This window comes from Gobio gobio (genome assembly GCF_949357685.1).
Source record: "Gobio gobio genome assembly, chromosome: 13".
Classification (NCBI taxonomy): Eukaryota; Metazoa; Chordata; class Actinopteri; order Cypriniformes; family Gobionidae; genus Gobio; species Gobio gobio.
In genome coordinates, this window is record NC_137106.1 from 35,583,055 (window position 1) to 35,600,196 (window position 17,142).

Genomic DNA, 17,142 nt, shown 5'->3' on the forward strand with positions numbered 1-17,142 from the left:
GCCCCAGGAGCGATTGAAGAGCGGGACTGTTATTATGGCATAGTCGCCGGCGGGACTTTTATTATGACACGGTTACCGGCGCCACTTCCTCTTTTCCAGTCATGAGTATGATGTAACGCAACTCTGTTTATCGTATTAGATATATCTGAGTGTGTTGAAAAGGAAGTTATGACGTTCGCTCGGCGGCTGCTATGACACTTGTTCACACTGCAGTGAGAGTAAAGTGTTTCACTGAATAAAACCGGAAACCGAGGGTGACGCAGATATGACGCAATCGACAGGCGACTCCCTCAAACGCATAGCTCACACGTCCCGGTTCCTTGGTTAAAATAGCAATTTCTCACGATTTACAAATAGTTGGAAACATTTGGGATATTCTAACAAAATATATAACACTGGCCTAGTGGTTTCTGGATATTTTACTGCAAAAATCCTACATAGTTCACCTTTAAACACGAGTGGAGCACATTAAGTTAATCAATTTAATCAATAATAAGAGGTGTATATATACTGAATTTACCTCCTTTCGTTGACAGTTTTTTAGCATCCCTCCACCACCCCATCTCCTCATGTTTAATTAAAGGTGCACTATGTAACATTTTTGCAGTTAAATATCCAAAACCCACTAGGCTAGTGTTATATATTTTGTTCAGTTGAGTACTTACAATACCCCAAATATTTCCAACTATTTGTAAATCATGAGAAAATTGCTATTTTAACCAAGGAACCGGGACGTGTGAGGGAGTCGCCTGTCGATTGTGTCATATCTGCATTACCCTCGGTTTCCGGTTTTATTCTGCAGAAACGCTTTACTCTCACTGTAGTGTGAACAAATGTCATAGCAGCCGCAGATCGAACGCACAGAGTAACGTCATTTTCAACACACTCAGATGTATCTGATGTGATAAACAGAGCTGCGTTACCTCATACTCATGACGGGGAAAAAAAGTGGCGCCGGCGACTGTGTCATAATAAAAGTCCTGCTGCTCGCGAGGCATGTGTTGCGTTCATCACATTAACAATCGCTCCAGCGGCCTTGCTCAGCTCCCACAACACTCGGTCCTGCTCTGCTTCAGACTACAGTAACGTTAATAATCCCATCCATGAACATGATTTCTGCCCGAGTCCTATCCCGATTCTTTTCCACCGGCTGTGAGGTGAAGACCACATGTCCCAAGATTCTGCACTCAAATGTGGCGTCCTCAAACTACGCCTTTGTTTTGAATAGGCGACCTCTAGTGGACGGAAAAGTGACATAGTGCACCTTTAAAAAAACTCTTATTAGATGTCAACTCAATCCATAATCCAATGCAGTCTAGTTCTAGACTATCTCTATCCAGGGGGGGGATATTCTGGGTTCGGGCCAAAATTCTGAGCCCGGGGCCCTCCCCCGGACAGCATGCCAAATATGCATAATCTTTACTCTATTTTATTTGATTTAAGTGTGAACTCGTGAAATGGTAATATAATTAAATTATATTAAAAACATAAATAAAATACACTCAGTAACTGAATGAAAATATAATTTCTTATTTTTCTTACTTCTAACTTTTGGGTGAAAACCTGTACTGTAAACATTTTGAAACTTCCTTAAAATTAAAATTGAATTCGTTTAAATTAGAAATTTGAGTTGATACAATAAAGTTGACTGGTTTAGTCAACAGAAACTCGAAACATTATATTATTTGAACCACAATTATCTAATTTGATTTGACAAAAGAAAAAAAAAAGTTGTGATAAATCATGAAAATATTTTTTTACAGTGTGGGAAGGTTCTTGACAGATTTTCTGAGATTCACTCGTGTAAACTGAACATAAAATAACGAAGAATTATTACTAGAACAACTGCACAAAGAAGTTAAGCTTTCTGTAGGCTCTCAAAAGCACAAAAGCTGCTCTCTTCACCTAAGGTAACCACAATAAAGATCAGATGTGGGACATCAGCTATACTATCAAGAGGCCATGTGGTTTCAATCACTGCTGTTCACCAATGTATGTCACTGAGATTTCATAATCACCTCTAGTATTCACACACGTGGTCCTGTTGGTTTTTTTTTTAAAGCGTAGATGGCTGTGATTCTGTCATCAGTGCACTGGAGGGAGGGTTTCTGGAGGGGAGGGAGATGAAGAGAGAGAGAGAAAGAGAGAGAGACAGAGTGTGTGTGTTGGGGACGTTGGAGTGCGTCAGAGCGCACTGGCTCCCCTCAATCCAAACTCACTGCATCTCCTTTCCAAGAAAACTCCTCCAGATTTCAGGAAGCCTCCGGATTGCTTTGTTTGGATGTACCGACAAATATTACAAACCATTCAAAAGAAGGATAGAGGGAGTTTAGGTTGCTTTGTCAGCGTAAAAGGAGGGAACGCGCCGTTACGCGTCGATTTGAGAGATTTATCCGACTCTTCTGGAAGCGGCGCTCAGGACGCGCGTAATGGATCGATAGTACGAACTTCTGGGAGTGCAAAGAAGCTCCTCTAGACACCGCGAAAGCGCTATTTTTGGTGGAATAAAAGCTCGTTAGAGAGAATTCATTAGTTATATAGTGTTAGACACGTGCGCTGTGATGGATGGAGCAGTTCTTTTGATATCGATGCTGGTGTTGGTTTTCTCTGGAGATGTTTGGAGCGCGTCGTATCCTCAGCGGTATAACCTGTACGCAGGAACCCAGACTCAGACTCAGCCTTTAAACGGGGCCAGGGCAGCGAGCAGACACAGGTAACGACACTTTCATTTCATCCACTAATATTAGTGAAAAATAGTGAAAAGGTCTGTATTGTGAAATACACTAGATAGATAGATAGATAGATAGATAGATAGATAGATAGATAGATAGATAGATAGATAGATAGATAGATAGATAGATAGATAGATAGATAGATAGATAGATAGATAGATAGATAGATAGATAGATAGATAGATAGATAGATAGATAGATAGATAGATAGATAGATAGATAGATGTGTATATGCTGTATAGGTTATAGGTTTATAAATATGCTGTATATTGCCATGCTATTACTTTATGATGATACCATCAAGATGATCATCTTTTATGCAGATAGAAAAATGTCAAATCTGACATTTTCAGACAAATCAAACTTTACGTCACACAGAGGGAATGACAGTTAGACAAACAGACTAAAGGACAGACAAAATGTTTTATAAGTCCCGTCAGGACAGTTACAGATGTTATGCATTTTTCTGTAATTCATTTATTGAGGGGAAACATAACCTGAGGGGCTTTTAAAAAGCAAATGTGCTTTTAAATGTGTGGCACAGATGACTACATGAAAGGAAAAGCCTCCCTTTATCCTACAGTGAAACAACAGGAGGTGCATTGCTGTCCATCCGAACAGCTAATTGTCACTTACTGAATGCAAGGTTCAGCTTAAAGAGAAGTTTTGTGGGACCCCTGTGATTTCCAAAGCTTTTCAGAATATGGTTATACTTGTCACCACCCTGGTAACAATTACACTAAAAGCACCTTCCTTTATCTGTCAATCAGGTGTTTCTACAAAGCAATGTTCACTCTCAGCCACACACACCCACTCTGACATTGTTGTTTTGTCTGTGATTGTTGGGGTGTGAACGGGAGAGGTTGTCCCAGCTCTGACGTGCAGACCGGGGCTTCCCCCTTCATCTGACGCAATGCTTTCTCAAGGGTGGACAGACACGCAGGCCAGATGCTGATGGTCAGAGCTCGGAGGCATGAATTATGGCCGTCTAATGAAGCAGTAAATAAAGATCAGTCAGATCAATTATAAGTATACAGCTATTTTAGTCCAAGTTTGGACTTACGAATATCACTCAAATGTAATGCATTCTCCTTCACTGTCTGTCAGATTAGTGAGGTAGTGAAGGGTGATGTCTATGATGTGAGAACCCTTGGTGCCAGCGGTATGAAGTATGTAGTGAAGTATTCACTGCCTTCTTGAGAAATCTGAGTCGAGTTACTGGGGATTAGCAGCCTGTTTGAACTTTTAGTTACAACAGATGTAAAAAGTATTCTCTGTTTTGTGTATTTATTTTATGGAAAGTGAAAAAGTAGGTGGGGGGGGTTGAGTGAGACTGAAATCAAGGGGAAGTTTACTGAAACTAAAATTTACGCTTAACGTGGAGAACTCGTCTTCTCTCTTGTGGCTTTTTCTCCTTTAGTCTTCTAAACGAACAGATTGATAGATTTTGACTCGTGTTGCTTGCATCAAATGTGCATTTCCAGGAAAAACCGCAACCCCTAATCAAATTTATCAAGGAATGTGTGCCTCAAATTTAGCAGCAATTTTATGCTAAAAGATTCTGAAAGATGAACTTTGCAAGAACTGGATCTGCAGCTGCAGCCAAATATGCGAGCACCTAAATCACCTCTTTCCTCTAAATTGTAGGCATTTGGGAGGGAACGCTGCCAGGTTTTTGCGTGTTGGAATACATGTCTTAATAGGATTTTTTTTTTGTGGTGTGTTTATCTACAAAATCCAGCACTTTATGCGTCTTTGAAAATCTAGCAAAATATGTGGCGTATTGTTATATGAAAAGGAAATGCTGGTTTATATTCAGAAATATGCTCCAGTATAAGTTAGTGTGTCAAATCTTATTGAAACTATGGATAAGCTTCACCTTTTTCTGCGCCTTGAGCGATCTAGTCTTTGTTTGGATCTTGGAGGGTGTAGTCTTGACTCAAACTAAGGTCTTTCGGTGATCTTGAATAGTTATTTTTATCCATTGTGGATTTTATCATCCCTGATTCATCATTGTTCGGGCATGCGGTTAGCTGTTTAGCCTGCTAGCTTAGCTAACACGGCTGCTGGATACTTAGGATTGTTTTATAATTTGTTATGTTAACAGTACTGCTTATTTCTGAAGTTGTAGTTTTACAGAACATCACATATTTTGAAATTGAATTCCCTCACAAAATCCAGCTTTGTGAAATCAGACTTGAACTTTGCACTGCATCTAAAAGGGAATGGCAGAAGCTAATCAGCTTTGAACGTAATCTCATTTTTAACTGCATACTAACATTTAGCATATACTTTAAATAAATTATTTCATCAAATCTTACATTTTACCTTCAATGTACATTTCAAGTGTATTAATGTTGCCTTGCAGTGCTGAATGTACTCTATAGTGAACTTGTTCTGCCAACCTGTAAGCTTAAGAGAACCATATACAATATTTCTTGTGTAAGAAGAAATGTCTGTAGACAGAGACATAAAATGGTTTGGGTTGCGCTGTGGTGTCACAGCGTTTTAGAAATGAACTATGCTGATTTGCACACAGCCATAAAATTGAGCCCTTTTCTGCCAAACCAGAAGTCAAAAGTCCAAGCCTGAATGATGTGTCCACTGCTATTCAGGAAATAATGCTGGACAAGCTTTGATGAATGCCCTGAAAGCTGGACGCCCATGTTCATGTTTGCCATCTTTCATTTATTTCTTTAAAACATTTATGCTGACAGACAAACAGACAGTGCTGGCATCCAGCTCTTCAGAGGGTGACTATGGTGTCAGAATAATACAAAATGGCATAGTCTTGGATTGGCTTCATTATATGTGACTTATTAGGGATAGTTTACCTCTACTGAGGGTAAGGTCCGGTGAATGGTAATTCCTCAATTGCAAGGTCTGTGCCCACAGAACTTGGCAGAAAAGTCCAGACCAGCCATCATTCATACATTTCTACACCCTCTGTGGGTTCTGGACTTGCATAAATGGGTTTTGTTTTCTTTAAAGCTACACTGTGTAACTTTTTTAGTCTATTCTTAGCTAAAAACACTTAGTTCTTTCAAAAATATATGTGCTCATTAATGTATATTTACTTCTTTCAAGTAATAAAGTATTCTCGTAAGTTTATAATATGCCATTGAAAATACATAAGGTAATGGGATCTAACGGTGGTCGCCATGTTGCCCCTCCATCTTGAAAGTACATTAGCCAAAGAGGGACATACCCGTAAATTCAAGCTTCGCCTTTCGCGTTTTAACCGGTTTTAACACTGTGCGCGTCAACTTGTTCAGACTTGTCTGGTGCATGCGCAGAGAGTTTTCATCTCAGCAGCTCCAGTAACAGAGTTATACGGAGTTTTCCTGGCTCGTTTATTCCTCAAAAGTCTGTTTTTCCTTGTGTGGTATTTCTGTGCGTTAATAACTCCGTAAGTAATAATAGTTATTGTCATTGTGGATGTGTTTCAGAGTGTGTCATCATGTAATTCAGTTGATGTCACCTCAGAAGTATTTTTGTGTCAACATACAATAGCGTAATGCTCACCTATTTGAATAGTCATTCAGTTATTAACAATGTTTATTCGTTTATAGAAAATATTTGCTTGTAATGTATGTTGATGGAAATATGTATCAGGTCTGATCGGCATATTAACACTTGTTATACAGAGCTAAACCTGCGCACACACTTTTGTAACCGGACACCGCTTGTTAGCAGCGGCAGCTCCGCTCTTTTTAATGCAGCTGCATTTAGCGCCTATATGTGGTACAATAAGCTCTGGTTTACGGTTACATTATACAAATGTAACTTATAAGTATAGTTATACAGTTCTTAATTGTGTATATTCTGTCATGTCATTATCATGTATATTTACCATCCTAATTTGTTCTCTCACAGAAACCACATTTATGTACATATCCATGCAAACCTGTTTATGCCTTGCAATTGGATGATTGAATAAACATTACTATCATCAAAGTTCACTCTGGATTAGCTGCAGTTCTTTCTAGCCGAATAATTAGGCCAGTTGAGTTCCAACCATCCCACTGCGCACAGAATATCCCACAGGCACCGTGTCGAATGTGGACGAGGTCGAACTGGAAGCCATATTAATCTTGGACTAAATCGGCCACCGTAGGAGTTAAAACGAAATCGGAATTGAACAGAACAGAAACTAAAATTCACTGGATGGTCATATACAAGTTCACCACTAGATGGGGGAAAATATCACACAGTGTATAGCTTTAAACAAAATGTAATTTCTTAACCTGGACATTTCTCATCTAAAACCCTGTGCGCACTACCTAATAGAAGTTGCAAGAATCCAGCCAGTTAGATACAGATTAGCACTGCTGATATATTACCATGCAGTCTGTGGGCGTCCCGTCTAAAGATTGTGTTGTGGTCAGGCAGGTCCAGGTTTGCAGTTATCAGTTTGCCCTCTGTAAAGGGACAGTGTTCAAAGCTCTGTGGGTATCACTATGCCCAAGAGGCTGATTAGATACAGACAGAAGTAAAGAGCAGGATAATGGAAAAGTGGTTTTCGTTTGATCTATTTTTGCAATATAGCAGACTAATGGCGGCTTTAAATGAAAGAGTGCTCATTAGCCATTTTATGAGTTTCAACATTTTGGCTTATTTTGTAAGATCTAGCCTAATTGAACTTTGCCACCCATCTAGAAGCATTTCCCTTGCAACCCAATTGCCTTTGAATGCGTTCTGAAGTGGCCATCATTTGGCCGTATTTGATGCTGTTCCATCCTTTGTCCAATTTGTAGCTGTTTCTTTTTTGCCTTTTGTCCTGGTATGTCAAGAGGCTTTAAGCAAAGCCCTCTGTGAAAGGAAAGTTCTTGGCCCTTGACCTGGGCTTTTTGAAGATGTGGCAGTGGTTGCGAAGCCAAGAGCTGCTTGTGACGGTGCCTGTCAGTCTCGGGCCTCATCCAGACCACCCTACGCCGTCACACACTGACAGGAAGCCCTCGGTCACATAGCGGCCCCTTCACACCAAGAGGAACTTCCTGTAGTGGATGATCAGGACTCTGGGCTCGTTCTGAAAAAACACCTCTGATATGCAAAGTGCTTCCTGTGAACAAGTTTGTGTTTGACAGGGGAAGCAGTTAGTGAATATTAATGGATGCTCAGACATGCCAAAATGTCTGTCGTGAATGATTGCTTCTGGAAGACAAGCTTGAATGGGATTCAATCATTAGCTTTGCTTTCTGTGATTGGTTAGGTTTAAAGCAACGATTCCAATTCAGTTATCTTTATTAACGTCTTGTTTCTAACTATTAAATCATCCCATCCAACAAAAAACATGTTCTAAGAATGTTTTGCTAATGTTCCCGTTAAGTTATGAACACATTAGTTTTGAACAAATGTTTCGTCCAGTATTTTGAATGTTTTAAAAACATATTTCTTGGTTGTGCAAATGTAACGGAAAACATTAAGGGAACATTCCGTTTTATCATTTGCAGAGAAACATTATGGGATAACAAATGTCTGACTAAAATATTTCAGAAGAAAATTTCCATGAACGATGTATAAATAATGTTTTTGTGCTAACATATTGCAAACATTATTAAAGACCAGACATCTTTGAACAAATATTAATGTTACTGGAGGAACATTTAATCATTACTATGAGAGGACCTTATCAGAATGTTCTAAGAAAGTTCCCATGTTAGCTGGGATAATGGAGCAGTACTGATAGGCTACAAATGTATAGATAAACATTATGTAATGGCTTATTATAGCTGGAATTGTGATTACATCAGCTTAACGAGCAATATCAGACAGACAGTCTTTTGTAATCAAGATAGGATAGCAATATTTATCATGATGCCAGGGTGTTATGGTAGTTACCAGGGTATTTGCTATGCAGTTGCTAAGGTGTTTTGATTGGTTCTAGCATCAGTGGCGGCTGGTGGGTTTTAAAATAGAGGAGGCACATTTCAGCGGTCGGATCCCCTCCCAAGACTTTTTAAAACTACTTTAGAATGGCTTTTTGGTCACTTTTAGACAAAAAAAAAAATAATTAAATACAGAAAATGACACATATACAACAAACCAATACAAGTATAATTTCACTCACCTAGCCTATTACTTGAAGCAAAAATCCACCATAAATGCCAGTGTTAAAAGAGCACGTTCAGCTGTTTAGTGAAGTTGATTGTTGCTATGCAGTTGCTAAGGTGTTTTGATTGGTTCTAGCATCAGTGGCGGCTGGTGGGTTTTAAAATAGAGGAGGCACATTTTAGCGGTCGGATCCCTTCCCAAGACTTTTTAAAACTGCTTTAAAATGGCCTTTTGGTCACTTTTAGACAAAAAAAAAAAAAATTTAATACAGAAAATGACACATATACAACAAACCAATATAAGTATAATTTCACTCACCTAGCCTATCACTTGAAGCGAAAATCCACCCTAAATGCCAGTGTTAAAAGAGCACGTTCAGCTGTTTAGTGAAGTTTATTGTTGCTATGCAGTTGCTAAGGTGTTTTGATTGGTTCTTGGCATCAGTAGCGGCTGGTGGGTTTTAAAATAGAAGAGGCACACAACATTTTAGCAGTCGGATCCCCTGTCAAGACTTTTTAAAATGGCTTTTTTTTTGCCATGTTAGACAAATAATTTTATTTTTACAGAAAATGACACATATACAGCAAACCTATACAGCTATAGCCTCCTCTACCATGATACTTTTCTCAACACTCCTATTCGCTGAAAGTGAAACACTTAACAGAGATTGGCAAAAAAAAATTACCAATGGAGGCACAAATCTCCGGCTATGTATTTGCCTCCCCGTCCCCTTCTCTATCTCCTCATACTCGCGTTTCGCAAGTTCGGCACATCCGGGGAAGAGCGCAGTGAAATTACAAACAATAAATACACATTCTGAGACATGAAATAAATAACTGGGAATTTCATTAACATTAAATCGTCCTTCTCCCATTGTCACCTCAATATTTTGGGTAGGCTGAGCACTGTGCACTTTTGTGCCATGGACATAAATGATACCTTAAACTGTGCTACTTGATGGTTGCTAGAGTGTTTCTAGATGGTTGTTTGGTTGTTGCTTTCTTGCCCAAGTCAAAAGAGCCTGCCTATAAGTCTATAGCCTGGTTTCACAGATAGGGCTTAGATATGTCCGTGTAAGTTGCTTTCCGTTAAAAAAGATCAAATGTGCTTTTTAGTCTGGGACTAGGTTTAAGCCTTGTCTGTGAAACCGGGAATATATGATATTCTGGGCCCTAGATATAACTTTTGTCAACTTCAGACTTTTGGTGTGTGTTTAATAGTCTGCCAGGTGAAAATAGTAAAACCGCTAAGACGATAAAGAACCACTACTCAACAAGCTGCACAAATTGAGGTATTGTACATGTCCATTGCACAAACTGTGTTATACGCATCCCACACATTGAAATATATTTTTCCGTCCCATCTCATATTTTTTCCAACACCATGTCCCTTTAGGGCCTCCATAGAAGACTGGAGTAATGACTGCTGAAACTTCAGCTTTGCCATCACAAGAATAAATTACATTTTAAAATATTATAAAATATTAAACACTATTATTTTAAATTATAATATTTCAGGTGTAGGTAAATATTATAATTGGAGTACTTAAAAACAGCACTGTTTTTGATGTATTTTTGATCAAATAAATGCAGCTTGGTGAGCAGAGGATACTTCAATCAAAAACATTTTTTAAAATCTTATTCGATCCCAAACTTTTGAATGATAATGTTTTCTAAAAGTCTTAATATTTTTTGCAGTCTCGGGTAAATGTAAATTTTGTTTAAAGGACTAGTCAAAAACAAGTCGAAAAATCTAAACTCTCAAAACAAGTCTCAAGGGTTTGTCAAATAACTAAAACAGGCCTTTTGGAGTAAATTCCATTAGCAGATTTGATTCATCTGATATCATGCAATTCCTGAGAAACCACACAGATAAGAGTTTTTATGGTGATGATGTGAAGATGGATGTTAAATCCATTCATATCCTCCGTGGAATTCATTCAGAAGTGAGCATCTGACTGGAGAGTCAATTATGACATGAAAGGTCAAACTTGCTGCTTGAAAACATTGAGTACAATAAGATCTTAAATGAGAAGTGTGTCAATAATTAAGTTAGTTTAGCTAGCCCTGAAATGTGAATGTATCTCATAGGCTTGAGTGCCCAGAGGATAGTTTCAATCCAAGAATGGCATGAATGTCTAAATGTCAAGGCATCTCTGCTGGCTTGTGTAAGCCACATCTGTGGTACGTCTGCTCATACGGCATGTTCCTTCTCCTTTTGCTTTAGTGGAGTTCCAAGCTGAGACGCCACAGATGTGCCGCTGCGGTCAAACCCCTGCAGAAACCGCTTTCCTGTAACGGGAGCAAGTTACAGTATAACCACAAGGAAACATTTTTCCCACGAGCTTGCCCTTCCAGCATCAAATATGTGGCTCGTTCTGTAAAAGAGTGCCCTGACATTTACAGTACTAGTGCATTACTTATACCTAGTGCATTACTTATACGGGTAATCACAACAGTGCAGCTTATCTGGATATCCGAATGAGAAATACAATTGGATGTGAACACCAAGCATATCTAAATATTGTCCTGAGCAGATAAGAGTGGGGTTAATAGGACATCTGTTAGTGCTGGTGTTGAATGTTGTGGAGGCTGAAATCTCGTTGCTTATTCTGGCACAGCGCGGGATTTTTTTCCTACCTCTGCTTTATTTAAGGAGGTCATGAAAAAAGCATTTAGCTCCAGATATTTAATACATTCTGGAAGATTTGAGTCGCAAATGGATGTTGAAGACATCGCTCTTCTTTGTGTACTCCGGATCAAATAAAGCATGACTTTTTCTTTCCTTCCTGTAGCACACGATTATGGCTATTCTAGCTGTTTCATAAAGATAAAGTGATATTTTTATAACTTCTCATGCTTTCTTTTATCCCAGCCTAATATGCAGAGACAATTAAGCTCTTTCAAGGTTGATTTCCCTGAAAAGTGGCATTGCCATGTGACCTGCTGTACAAGCCTCATCAGACTTATGGGCTATTAAAAACTCCTTGTGTCTTTACAGGACAGTATATATCTTATATTAAGACATCTTTTATTGGATTTTACTTTATTATTTCGATGTGTACACTATCATTCATAAGTTTGGGGTCAGTAAGACCAGTAAGGTCAGTAAGGTTTTCTTACCTTTATCCTTCCCTCGCACTTTGTAACAAATCCTTCCCTCACGGGTCAAAATGACCCGAAGCCCTAAAATTCTATATATATATATATATATATATATATATATATATATATATATATATATATATATATATATATATATATATATATATATATATATATATATATATATATATATATATATATATATATATATATATATAAATTCAAAATAACTCAATTTCATGCAACCCTTTTAATTCAGCTCAAAATTTCTTACATTGGGTGTCATTATTTATAATAATATAACAATATTTCATGAATTCTTGCCTCTAGATGTCCTTATACACAGCAAATGGGCTGTTCCGCTGGGTCTTAAAGTCATTAGTCTTCAGTATGCATTCAGATACACATGTAGATATTATAAAATAATTTATTGGTAAAGTTTTAGCATTTTTAGTTTGAATTTTGAGCAGTTTTAGGATTTTCTATGTGTATGAAGCATTCCAAATTGACCCGCGAGAGAAGGACTTGTTACTTTTTAAAATTCAATTTAGATTTCAAACTCCTTGAATTCAGTCCATTTTTTGTGTATTCATGGTTCAAGTGTGACAAAAGTCCTAGGGACTTGGATCACTCCGATTAACACTTAAAAAAAAAAAAAAAAAGTTTCGGGTCAAAATGACCCGAGGGAAGGATGATTAACCCTAAACCAAACCATAACCGAAACCGTAACTCTACACTAAGTACATGTAGTTACATAATATTACTCAGTACTTATTTGAGTAAGTACAACGAAACTACTTCACCTTAAAATAAAGGGTTATTGTTACAGTCTAATTATATATTTAAGTATTGAGTAACATGTACTTACTATATAGTTAGGGTAGGATTAGGGTTTGGTTGAGGGTTAGTTGCATGTAATTATGCATAATTTACTGTTATTACTATGGTAAGTGCATGTAACATATGTAACAAGGACAATGTAAAATAAAGTGTTATCAAAATATAAAATAATGTTTAGTTTTTAATGTTGCATAAGCATAGTGTTTGCTAACAGATGAGTCTGTTTGTGTATACAGGCAGCAGTCTAATCTTAAATTGCTGTGTTGGAAAGAACTGCCTCACCGTTTGCAAAAACAGCCAGGGCTGTTTTCACATGATACGGCATGATTGCATTTTGGTAATGTTGTTGTAAATGGAGGTGGAAACCATTGGCAACACTACATGGTGCAAATTCATGCTATGCCTAACAATATCAGTATTGTGCCTGCAGGTCAGTTTTGATATTGTATCTCTGTATCAGTGCTTTAGTGTAGACACAGTTGGGGTGGGACAGGGAGTGGACACGCGTTTCAGCCCGGTGCCCTCTTGGACAGTCAGACGAGAATGTGTCCCCTCCTATGGAGAGACAAATAAGCAAGGCTGTAAAAACAGGCTGCCCGTGCAGCTACAGCTGCTCTGACCACTTCCTGTTGCATAGGTCAAAGGTCACGGTGTGCGGTGCAGCATGCAGGGTCGCTCCGAGGGGAAGATGTGTGGGTAGAGACAGAAAAGAAGGAAGAACTGAAGAAAAGCAAAGCGCATTATGATTGAGCCTTTGTGTGAAGCGCTGGAGCACAGGAAGTGAAAATGGCCAGGCTATTAAGTAAAACAAGAGGGAGTTTTATGTCATTGTGTGTTTTTATGGAGTTCAATATCAAAAGAATTCCTTCGCTGAGAATCGCATTTTCTTGTTCGTCTGTGTTCACTCTGTCGCACATACACTGTCTCTTTCTTTATTTGTGCAACTGGATAGTGTGTTTCATTATGCATTCAATCTCAAGTATGCAGAAGCACAATACTGATGGATGTTTAATTGCATTGTATAATCTCCAAAACCGCAATTATCATTTTTAAAGGAGTAGTTCACCCACAGATGAAATTTCTGTAATCATCTACTCACCCTCATGTCACTAACTCATATGACAATTCATAGTGTGGGTTGAGCTCATAGACTGTAAAAAAATATGGACGTAGTGTCCGTGACGTCACCCAGAGGATTCTGATGAGCCGTTCTGAAGTGCAAAGTATGGACGAGCTGGCCGTTGCCATCTTGGCAGCGATTCATCGCGCGTGACTCCCGGATAACAGAAAATGGGCAAAAAGGTGGGACGTGGGCGGAGCTTAAGTGACGCAATGACTAACAGACAGCAGATAAATGGCTATCCACCTGTCACTCGAAGTGGCCACGCCCTTAATTTAGGTGTTGCATTGGTTGTCTTCCCGGTCATAAGTGACCGGACACCTAAAAATTAAACTTCCTCCACCCCAGTAACACCAATGCAATTTATTTTTCTTCAATAATATTTTCTCTTTTTAATTTTGTATTTTGAGATGATTTGTTGGTATTTTTTAATATTTATGCAATAAATATGGTCTATTTTTGCCAATTGAAAATTACAACAACAAAAAAAAAATATATATATATAGTATTTTTTTAATTATTGCAGTATTTCAGGTTAAAATAGAGACTAGGCCTTCAAAATAATTTTTTTTGATGGCAGATTAGCGCCCTCTTTTGGAATTATTTAAAAAAATCATGGAACCATGGGTGTAATAACTAGAGGTCTCTATGGAGAGGCTTGAGAATTCCCTGGTTCTCTTTTGAACACATTTAATGATTTTTTGTTGTTGTTGATGGATTTGAATATATATTTAACAAATCTCAAAGACTATTTATTATAAAGTTTTAGATTTTTTTTGTTGTGAGAAATATAGATTTTTTTTCTGTGAATTTGTGTTTTTGCAGATTTCCCATTCATTTCCCATGGTGTCATTTTTGACCGAAGAGCACAAGTGGGAGCACTTTTTTTACAACCACTTAGCATGCTCGAATCATGCCCTAAATTTGTTTTGTGTGTTTACATACCTAATGCTAGAAAAGTCACCAAGTTTCATATCATTCTGATGAAGCTGTGATTTTTAAAAATTCTAAATGTGGTTCATAGGTTCAGTTTTTCTTAGGTGTGTGTGTGTGGATGTGTCAATATCACACTCTTGATGATTTAGAGTGTCACCCCTTTACTGCTGTGTACTTTTTTCAGCATTGTGGCCGATTTGTAGATTGTACACACAAATATTCAGAGAACCGAAGACAATGAACGCTACTTTTTTTTTTTACGACCAATTAGCATGCTCGAATCATGACCCCAATTTTTTTGTGTGTTTACATACCTAATGCTAGAAAAGTCACTAAGTTTCATATCATTCCGATGAAGCAGTTATTTTTAAAATTTCAGAAATGACCGAAGAACACCAGAGGGTTAATAGTTAGTAAGGTAGTTGTTAAGTTTGGTAATGTAGAATAAGGCATTCATATGTGCTTTATAAGTAATAATAAACAGCCAATATGTATGCCAATAAGCAACTAGTTAATAGTGAGAATTGGACCCTGAAATAAAGTGGTTTATATGACTTATGTCATATCATAGCTTTATGTGAAAAACAGATGGAAATATAAATTGTTTTTTTACTGAAAATTTTCCCATCTCCTTTTTGTTCGTAATACACACAAACATGATTTCAGAGCTACAACAGAAGGGAAGATTATCAGAAAAACCCATTGGAAAAGCTCATTGCAAAACGTGACAATAGCAATATTTTTGCAAAATTACGTAGCTTCTTGCACATTTCATCACAGTTTCAAAGTGAAATGTGCAGTGAGTGGTGTTTAAAGCATGTTAAAGGGTTAGTTCACCCAAAAATAAATATTAGCCCATTATTTACTCACACTCAAGTCATCATAGGTGTATTTGACATTCTTCTTTCAGACAAATAAAATCTTCCAAGCTTTATAATGGTAAAATGGGAAATGGACTGCATTTATATAGCGCTTTCAACAGACCCATGGCCATCCAAAGCGCTTTTACATATTGCCTCACAGACATCCATTCACTCACTCATTCATACACCGACGGTGGTGTCAGCCATGCAAGGCGCCATCCAGCTCGTCAGGAGCAGCTGGGGTTAGGTGTCTTGCTCATGGCCACCTCGACACTTGGTCAGGTGGAACCGGGGACTGAACCACCAACCGTCTGGTTTGTAGACAACCTACATGAACCACTGAGCCACTGCCGCAGTAATGGCAGTGACTGTTGCTCTGTTCTCTTTCAAACATAGCTCGGTATCTCACATATGGGAACGCCCCCAGGCGTGATAGACTATGGAAGCACCAATTACACCACGTCTGTCCGAAGGATGGACCAATCACAGCTCATACAAGGAGCCCACCCTCTCCCTATATATATTGCTGTGATCCCCGAAAACGGCATTCTTGTTCTCTTCCCCGTGAAGACTTTCCTTTAGCACCTGTCCTGCTTCAGTTCACAAACGTACCGTCAAGGTAGACGTTGCCGAACGCAGTGCAGACTAAATCTGTTGTGGATTTCTACTCGTTACTGAGTCATTTTCTTATTGTAGCTAACGCGTTAAGGCGAGCTAAACTTCATTTACTCACCATGTCGAAGGTGTCCAAGACCGCAGCGGAGAAAGAGGCCTCTTCGCGCTCGTGTCCGGCAGCATGCGGTTTCATGATCTCAGGCAGGGATTCGCATCTGTGTGCATCGCATGCATGGTTGTCAAGCACGCTCAGGCTGCAATGGCGGATGCGGAGAGTTGCGCGCACTGTCATGTAATGCCGGCCAGGGTCTTAGAGAGAAGGCTTCGTGTGGCCGCTTCTTCTAAAGAGGATCCGGTTCTCTCTTCCGTCCCTCCTTCTACAAAGGTGATCCCGTCCTCTTCCACGCAGAATCCTTCCTCTTGGGGGGAGATTATGGACGTAGATTCACCTATGCCGCTTTTCGATCAGCTACTCGCGGAAGGCGATGAGGGGGAGGGAGACGAGGAGGAGGATGAGGAGATGTTAGCTCGCCTCCTCCGTGATGAGCCGGATGATGAGGAAGATGATGCAATCCTGTCTGCGGCGCAAGCGTCCAGGCCAGTGAGCGCGCTAAACGGCGACATGGCATGAATGGTCGTAGACTGCGACCTAGTGGAAGTTTGCAAATGTGCAGCAACCAAGCTTGGCATCGACTGGCCCGTAACTCCTGGGGATCCAGGAGTTAAACGGGATATCTATGACGGGAAAAGGCTCCCTGCTCGCCTTCCACCGGCGAAACAACTTCTTCCCGCGTTGCCAGCGTGTGTAGCGGAGATGAAGCGATCGTGGGACAAGCCCTTTTCTCACCGGGTGCCTGTCAAGGGTTACTCGTCACTCG

General features: G+C 39.1%; 1 protein-coding gene across 2 annotated transcripts in view; it reads left to right on the plus strand.

The window, feature by feature from the left end:
- The first annotated feature begins 2,146 nt into the window (after window positions 1-2,146).
- Window positions 2,147-17,142, plus strand: part of emilin1b (elastin microfibril interfacer 1b) — a 41,660-nt gene continuing 26,664 nt past the window's right edge. For both annotated transcript variants that reach the window (XM_079832273.1, XM_079832272.1), the window contains exon 1: window positions 2,147-2,713. In XM_079832273.1, coding sequence (XP_079688399.1) covers window positions 2,562-2,713 — 152 coding nt within the window. In that variant the 5' untranslated portion in view covers window positions 2,147-2,561. The remainder of the gene's footprint in view (window positions 2,714-17,142) is intronic.